This window comes from Oryzias latipes, chromosome 23 (assembly GCF_053564925.1).
Source record: "Oryzias latipes strain Hd-rR chromosome 23, Olatipes_Hd-rR_3.1".
Lineage (NCBI taxonomy): Eukaryota > Metazoa > Chordata > Actinopteri > Beloniformes > Adrianichthyidae > Oryzias > Oryzias latipes.
In genome coordinates, this window is record NC_136259.1 from 10,241,010 (window position 1) to 10,249,773 (window position 8,764).

Here is an 8,764-nt window from a genome sequence, read left to right on the forward strand (position 1 = left end):
TGCACATGGTGTCTTCTGCACACAGACTTTATCCCTTACTCGTCTGTGACTCTGCCACTTAGCCCCCAATACAAACCCCTAACCATGATCTTTTTTTCTGAGGCTAAACTAAACCTTTTATGATTTTATACCACTTTACTTGGACTTTGTTCAAGGAATGAAATCCAGACTTTGCTCTAGTTTAGTTGTAGCCAAGCTTATCTGTTCATGAGTCTTTGCACGCATGCACAGGGTTGTGTTTGAAAAACCTCAGTTTCAGCCAGACCAGCTTCTTTCCATGCAAACAGTTGAGTTTCAGCTGCAGTAATCAGATTACCTTTGTGTAAGTGTCCTAAAGTTGAGCTGGTCTACAGCAGGCGATGCGAACACTGTCAACAAACCCAAAAACATCTGTACACCTTTATCTAACTCACATGCACACATTTGTGTACGCACATACGTGCACACACACGATGGGGCAACCCACATTTTACATTTCATGCTTTCATGTTGATCCAACTTCATGAACAGACTTGCCCATTTGTCCAAAACTCGCCCATGTCAGCTTGGACACCTCCCCCGTGTTTGTGTGCCACAGCTGTTTGCGGTGCCGACTTCAGGATTGACCTTCTGCGCTCTACCTGTACGTATGAACCCGAGCTTCTGCTTTCATTTTGCTTTTCCTCCAATTTCTCTTCTGTACTGAAACTGGTAAATGTATCTGCATATGAAGCACAGTCGAACACCCACACCTCTTCCTCCCAATCATTCACAATAAGCAAGTTTCAGTTTAAAATCAGATTGTCTGCCAATCTCACCTCTCACCTCATTTACAAACGAACCCCCCTCCCCTCCCCAGCCCTAACAGAGGTGTTGATTAGCGAAATAGAGCTCTGTTTGGAGCACAGGATAGTGATTCTTTTGATGAACTAGTTCATCAAAATGAATAGACTTGCCCATTTGTCCAAAACTCGCCCATGTCAGCGTGGACACCTCCCCCGTGTTTGTGTGCCACAGCTGATAGTGCCACAGATAGTGATTCTTTTGATGAACTAGTTCATCAAACTGCCATGTATTTTGTCAAAGTGGTCATGTGACATCATGTGACATCATGTGTTCGCACAATATGCCCTTGGATGTAAAACAACTCAGCTTAGAGAGTGTGATCATCTATCTTATTCGTCTGTGTGAATGTCATGTCTGAAGTGTTGTGTAGTTTCTACATGTCAGCAGAACATCACCTGTCATGGTTAGGGAAAACTATCAAGAATGAGGCAAATGGAAATGAGATTTATGAAATTAGTAATTTAAGAGTTTGTTAAAATAAAGTACTTTGATGACTAAGCCTTAATTTGTTAGAAGCAAAATGCACAGTTTTCCCAAAAACAAACACATTTCACAAAACAAAGATAGACACTTTGTTAAATTTTTCTTTTGAAACTTTACTTTGCTAATAGTAAATGTGCTGATTGAGGGTATTTTTAAACTTTTAATTATTTTTGTACAGATGATACAACTTAATTGCTTTTAGGCTGTATAAATCCTTTTAGCTGTCTGGAAATCTGGAACTAAACTCCTTATTTAAGGACTAACTATTACCAGTAACAGTGTGGTGTCATTAAAACATTTTTTTTGCCCTTTTAGGAACAAATGACAGCGTTGATATGTTTAAACCTGAACGTGCAAGCACGCGTTGGTTTTTTGCCCTTCGTTCACGTGTGCAGACGTCCCTCATATGTTTTATTTACTCCAAAGCACTTTCTTCTAAGATTTGCTGGTGATCTTTAAAATTCTGACTAATGTTGTCACTTCTAGCTGAGCATCAACAGAGGCTGCAGACAGCCCCCCTCCCCTCCCTCTGTAAACCAAACCCATTTCATCAGCAGGCTCGAGCAGGAGGCAGGCTCCTCCCACAACTCTATAAAGAGCACCCACTCTCCGGTTTGCCTCATACCAAAGTTTAGAAAGAGTGAGAGGACAGCTTCAGGGTGGCTGTCTTAGACGGAAAGACCAGCAGACAGGGGGGGAGGCATCTTTATTGATTTTCTTTTTGCTCCCCATCATTCCTGGTTTTTATAAGCTTATTTTTCTCTTCAGTGGATTACGTGGATCTAAATCCCTGGAAATAACTGGGATACTGTTTCTTTGCTGAAAGCTATGGTGGCGTACGATGAAGGGGGTATCTTGGTGCCTATCAAACGGACTCTGCAAGTGATAGATCACCAGAACCAAGCCAACAAAGAGTCAGAGGTGAGCCCCTTTGGAATGTTAATGCATGGGATTCTGAGTGAAACTACAGCTCCTCCATGAATGTTTGACCGGCACTCCCTCGTGTGAAGTCATAGGTTTGTTTGTGAAAGTATCAGCTCCTAACCTTGCTTTATCACACTTGGGCACGCACGGTCTGAGACTTTGACCTGAGTTCTGGCTCATTTAGAGCAGCATTTTGGATTCTTTCCAGTGTCAACAGGCTTAACAGTTTCAAACTTTAAGTTGATTTTGAAGTATGACCCCCCCCCAGCAAAGGGATCTGGGTTTTAGGGACTTGGAAAATAAGTCTGCTGTGGCTGCAGACTGAGAAGAGAGAAGACGTTTAAGATTCTCATCTCCTAACCCTACATCTACACTTAACTCAGCTTTCAGGCTTTGCCATTTTTCAGATAAACCGTGTTATCTGTGCCGCAGATCAGGCTCAGCAGCCTGGAAACATCCCCCCACCCAGTTACAGACAAACACGGACAAACGTAGGTGTTGGTAAAACACAGGTGAGCCCCTTGTAAAAACAACCCATTTCTAGTATTCCTTTTCCTGTTTTTTCCTTCAAAGCTTAAGATCTGGTTTGATTGACAGGAAACTGGTGTTTAAAGGGGAAGTTGAATGAGTCCAGTCTGTCACAGACTGGCTTCATTTACAGCAGGTCAGCCGACTTCCAGTCCCATAATCAGACACTTATTAGCTCTTAGTGTTGTGTTTCCCACCAGCTGCACAGGGCAGAAAAAGCCTGATGCTTCTGAGGTTGGATGTTGATGCATGTGGTTGGTCCGTGTGGCTTCCTGACTCCAGCTCAGCTCCCAAAAAAACAGGAGTAGCAACTTTCTCTGCTCCATTCACTTTACAGCCTGACAGACAAAGAGCTGGACTAGTTGCCTTTTGTAATTTTGGGGCCATCAGCCTAAGGACAGGAAGGGCATGACGGCCTGCTCTGTTGACTTTGAGACCCGCCCGCCCACCTCCCCTCATCTGCTTCTGTTCCACTTTACACATTTTCTCTGTTGTATTTTGCACATTGGACTCTGCACCGGGGTGTCTGTCGGGGTGAACCTGGCTGCAGCAGATGCCCTCATTTACAAAAGGAAGCCCGTGGGGTTGGTGGTGTTTGGGTGGAGGTGAAGATTCTCCTCACACTCAGCCTAACAGGTGTTCAGGAGGGGAGTCACTCAGGTGGAGTACTGCTGGTCTCAGTTTTCACAGCAGTAAACGTTGCTGAACACCTCCCTCCAACACGGGGATGTTTTTTTTTTTTCTTCACGGGTCTGTCTGCTCACGGGGAAGTATTGGTTCCACTTTGAATGACGTAGCGAGTCTGTCTGTTGTTGAACAGCTGAGGAGCACGGTCCGCCGTGCATTCCTGGCATATCTCCAGAGCCCCTTCCCCACCAGAGCAGCAGTCAGAAAGGAAGTCTTTGTACCGGGGGGGTGGGGGGCTTCTCACATGATGGAGTTGACAGCTGCTGATGCAGCTTCCCTCCGGTTTTTATGTGTTCCCTCGTCTGTTCTGCTCCCCAACCCTCTTCTGTGCTCTGCCCAGAACAGGGAGTGTTTGCACAAAGCGAAAAGCTGTGACTTGACTTGATGCTTTTTATACCTGTAAGACAGAAGGAGGAGGTTGGATTAGATCTGAAGACAAGTGGGTTCATCCTGACCCAGTCTTTGTTTTTAAGCTGTGACAGCATAATGGACCAGCTGACCCGTTTCTTCTTTTTTAGGAACCCAGCAACAAACGTGTCCGTCCTCTCGGCAGGGTGACGTCGTTAGCCAACCTTATCTCTCCGGTGAAGAATGGGGCCGTCCGGCGCTTCGGCCAAACTATCCAGGTAGGCCCCAACTTCCCTGAAAAAAGAAAACTCACTCACTCAGCCACGTCTGCCAAAATGCTTGAATCCTTTTGCATGTCTGCAGGCCTCTTTCCGAGGCGATGGCAAGTCGCCTGGCGCCCCCCAGAAGCCTTGCGGCAAAGTACCGGCCCCAACTCCACCCAAAAGGAGAAACAGCATACTCTGGTCGGAAACGCTGGACATTCACCAGAAGGGAACCTTCTCTACTAAGGAGATCAAGCGACAAGAGGTGAGCAGCACAGAAACATTAATATGAAACACAGGAAGCCAGGAAATGCAGACAGTGAAGAATTTGACCCGTCTACCAGACTAGTTTCACAAGTCCTTGTTGTATTTGTGTCAAACTGACCAAACAGGACTGACAGCCCTCCAGGGCTCACTCTCCCTCCCAACTAAACTCATATGCCTCCCACATGCCCCTGCCAGCTGTCTGTACATTTTAAAACACAGAGACCATAAAATTCAGGGAGAGCAGCCAGGGATCTCCAAGGAGTGTTCAGCGGTTTGGACTCAGTCCCGCATTACACCAAACCTAACGGCTAATGCTTAATACAACGGAATGTCAAACTGGATTGATGTGTTTTGTTAAAAAGCATCTTTCTGTCTTCAGGCCATATTTGAGCTGTCTCGTGGAGAACAGGACTTGATCGAGGACCTCCAGCTCGCACGCAAGGTTTGTACTTTCTTAAGTTCTGAGTCGAGGGAGGACATTTAAAGCAAACAGATTAAATAAAAGGTCTGGCATGCTTTCTGTGCAGCTGAGCCAGGAGCTATAATAAGACCAGAATTGTTCCTTTTGTTCTTCCCTAACAAGCTATTCTTAGGAAGGACCCCCCCCCCCCCCCGGCAGATTGCATGATTTTGAACCCTTTTGGTTGTTCTTCTCCAAAGGCATACCATGACCCCATGCTGAAACTCTCCATCATGTCTGAGGTTGAGCTCACACACATCTTTGGCAATCTGGATGCCTACATCCCACTGCATGAAGAACTGCTGGCTCAGCTCTCCAAAGCCACCAGGCCAGACGGGACCGTGGGCCAGATCGGACAAATTGTCATAAACTGGGTAAATGCCGTTCCAGAACAGCCACCTAAAGACAGTTTGAGAGAGGCTGTTACTTAACTCATAATCTGCTCTGCAGCTGCCGAGGCTTGATGCTTACAAGAACTACTGCAGCAATCAGCTGGCAGCCAAGGCGCTGCTGGACCAGAAGAAGCAGGACCCGCGGGTGCAGGACTTCCTGCAGCGCTGCCTCGAGTCCCCCTTCAGCCGCAAGCTGGATCTCTGGAGCTTCCTGGACATCCCACGCTCACGGCTTGTCAAGTATCCCTTGCTGCTCAAGGAGATCCTGAGACACACACCAGTGGACCACCCAGACAAAGGCAGCCTGGAGGAAGCGGTGAGTCCAGATACAAAGACCAGAGAACGTCTGCATATCCATCTGCAGCCAAGTTCTAAACAGGCCATTTATGCATTTAGATCACCATCATCCATGGTGTTCTGTCTGACATCAATGTGAAGAAAGGAGAGTCTGAGTGCCAGTACTACATCGAGAAGCTGGAGTACCTGGAAGAGAGGCAGAAGGACCCGCTCATGGAGCAGTGCAGGAGCCTGCTGTGCCACGGGGAGCTGCGAAATAAGAGCGGCACGGTGGGCACCACTTTCCCACTCTTCACAGTGACACTCTCTTCCCTCGGAAGAGGCTTTGACTTTAGTCTTAGGTCTAAATGAGTCTCTCTTGCTGTTTTTGCAGAAGCTGCACGTGTTCCTGTTCACAGAGTTGCTCGTTCTGACCCGCCCTGTCACGCGAAATGAGCGCCAGTGTTTCCAAGTGTACCGGCAGCCAATCCCAGTGCATGATCTGGTGCTGGAGGACCTGCAGGATGGAGATGTCCGAATGGGCGGCTCATTCAGAGGCGCTTTCAGTAACGCAGACAAAGGTCCGTCTCCAGCAAAGATAGACATGAAGCTTTTATTTTGTTCTTTCGTCTCATTCCAAATTTCCTCCTTTATCTCCAGCTAAGAACATTTTCCGAGTGCGTTCTCAAGACCCAAGCCATTCTCAGTCCCACACGCTGCAGGTCAACGACATCTTCCAAAAGCAGCAGTGGCTCAACTGCCTCCGCAGTGCCATCTCCGTCCACCGTCCCTTCAGCGAGCCCTCCAGCCCCAGCCTCCCCCCGACCGATGCCTGCCACAAGCGCCGCCCCTCCTCTGCCTCAGCCGTCATCCACCTGGAGGAGCCGGACGAGAACTGCCTGCAGCCTGCAACCTCCCGGTCTGCTCCCAGCTCGCCCTGTAGCAGCAGCACCCCCAGCCCCACATCAGCGTCCCCTTCATCCCGCTCTTCATCATCATCCCTACTCTCCATGTCACACAAAAGCAAAAAAGACAAAAAATTGATTTGTTCTTTAGGAAAGAGAAAAGAGACAATGGTATGAGGGGAATGGGGTTAGAAGCAGGACTCCTGATGGACTTTGCGGATTCCCTGACCTAAAACCGAACAGAGCAAAAAGGGACTTTTATTTATGTGTCTGCGTGCGTGCACATGATCACAACAGTGTTTTGTGTTACTGTCCTCCTCGGCAGCTATTTTTTTTTACACCCTCCATGAAAAGTGCATCTAACAGAGACTTGATCCTGGGGAAATGCACAGCTTTGTCTGGCACACAAAGGGACAGATGGCCAGAAATCAACCAGGTTTAATGCAAATCTATTGATTTGGTGAAGAAAGGGGTGGTGCACCATATCCTGTTTACTAGCCATGTGATATTTAAGCGCTATTTTAAACCTGTTTTGGGCTAAAGAAAGTTTTACATTTTTATAATCAAAAATGTATTGTAGGTTTTTTAGGTTTATATAAAGCAGCACTTTTTAACCTGTAGTGCAGATTTTTTTTTAAGTTTTTGAGTGTGTTTAGGAAAAGAAAGAAAGGAAGTGAATTTCTTGCATCAGAAGATGTCTTATTTTGATGACATTCCTAAAAGAAGATCTTTGGGACCTCGGACATTCTTCACAGGCATTATATCAAACAAAGGATCAGCTTCTCAAGTGGAAGCACAGCAATAACTATCAGATGTTCAAGTCAGAGTACAGACAAGCTAGATTTTCAAGTTGTAAACTGAGCCATGTTTTTAAGCTTTTTCCACAGAGTAACAGATAACTTTTCAGTCAAGCATCAAGATGGGCCTTAAGCTGTGGTCAAGTTTCTGTGAGCAGAATGTAGAAGAGATGAAGAAGAGAGCAGAGATGTGGTGGACAAAGTGGGTTTTGGACCTGAAAGAGATCGTCAGTGCGAGACCGGACTCTCGCCTGTTGGTGTTGGATGTAAGGAGGATAAAACAGATGGAGAAAGGAAGTAGGGGAGGGTTGAAGAGAGGTTTTGCACGTTTTAAGAAAAAGTTTTTGAAAAGAAGAAGCTTTGGTGCCGTGAAAGTTATGGATTAAAAAAAAACAATAAAAATCTGTGTAAGATTTGAAACTCAGCCTTGGATCTGTCTTTATTCTTCAGCTGCTCTGGCCACTGGTTTATAAACCTTTGCCTGGTTTTTCTGAAAATCTAACTAATAAATCTCTTGTTCGGCTATTAAAAGTTTAAAATGTCATTTAGTCCAATCAGTTTAAATCCTAAATTCTGGAAAAATTGAATTGAGGTCAAAACTAAAAAGACTTTAATCACATGAGTCAGTTTTATATTCACAACAAAACATTCATATAAAAAGTTTAAACTTCGACAAGTGAATGTATTGTTTATTAAATGAGAGTTTTACAATTGCTGCTGCTGCAAGATCCAAAATAATTCATATGGAGGGAAGATATGAAAATGGTGAAAAATGAGAAAAGATCCACCATGATAAAGTAAAAATTGTCAGAGAAACTCTGATTTCTCTGACAATGCATGTACCACCGATGTATAACTTTTATATCCCATATACGGTGCACATATCATGTTAAAATTACGAAATGAACACACATCTCACTAAGACTGTAGCAGTAGCAGCGTGTTGGCTTATGGCAGACGTGTAGTGGAGGTTGATGAAAGCCAATATCTGGGTGAAGAATCCAAGTCTTTGTGTAGAATGAATGACAAAAAGGCTGCACAAGCCCCCACACAGAAAGAAAGAGTATGGAACCAACAGAGACAACCATAACAAACATCTCTGTGTCCCTTAAGGCGTGGGATTCATAAAACTATAAAACTACTGATAAATCTACTCAACACTCAAATAGAAAGAAAAAAGTTCACAGAATTCTATTGCGGAAGCCCAAGAAACAGCATCTGACCATCAACAAGTGCCTGGGGGCCGCTTCACCAGACAGCAGGTCACAAGGATTCACAGCAACGTTCCATTAAAACCTGGACTCTATGTTTATGTCAAAATACTCTGCTCTGCTCTTCCTGACAGAAGCCTGACGGGAGCCTGACAGATGTCAGGTCATCACTCACATCTGAAAGACACTCACCTTAATTTGCTTTTTTTACCAAACTCTGTGTCGGGGATTTCCTTTGGCTTCAGGACAGGACCTGGGAGTGACCGAAGAAAGATCAAACTTCTTTTATTACAGGTAGGATGAAAATCTGCACAATATGTGTGAACAGCAATTGTTGCATGCAGTAAAGTTTGGCCGCAAACCGCCCCAATGCACGCTGGAGGTCCTGGCTCGATGAA

At 45.4% G+C, this 8,764-nt stretch overlaps 1 protein-coding gene across 1 annotated transcript; it reads left to right on the top strand.

Moving 5' to 3' along the window:
* The first annotated feature begins 1,927 nt into the window (after window positions 1-1,927).
* Window positions 1,928-7,579, top strand: net1 (neuroepithelial cell transforming 1). Its single transcript, XM_004082964.4, has 9 exons — window positions 1,928-2,229; window positions 3,966-4,073; window positions 4,159-4,323; window positions 4,705-4,767; window positions 4,986-5,159; window positions 5,236-5,493; window positions 5,574-5,744; window positions 5,848-6,034; window positions 6,114-7,579. The coding sequence occupies exons 1-9, from the start codon at window positions 2,137-2,139 to the stop codon at window positions 6,533-6,535; spliced, it is 1,641 nt and encodes a 546-aa protein (XP_004083012.1). The 5' UTR covers window positions 1,928-2,136; the 3' UTR covers window positions 6,536-7,579.
* The last annotated feature ends 1,185 nt before the right edge of the window (window positions 7,580-8,764 follow it).

Coding starts and splice junctions, on each gene's coding strand:
- net1 (XM_004082964.4), top strand. CDS start 2,137: ATGGTGGCGTACGATGAAGGGGGTATCTTGGTGCCTATCAAACGGACT. Junction 5,160..5,235: donor GACAAATTGTCATAAACTGG/GTAAATGCCGTT, acceptor TCTGCTCTGCAG/CTGCCGAGGCTTGATGCTTA. Junction 5,494..5,573: donor AAGGCAGCCTGGAGGAAGCG/GTGAGTCCAGAT, acceptor TTATGCATTTAG/ATCACCATCATCCATGGTGT.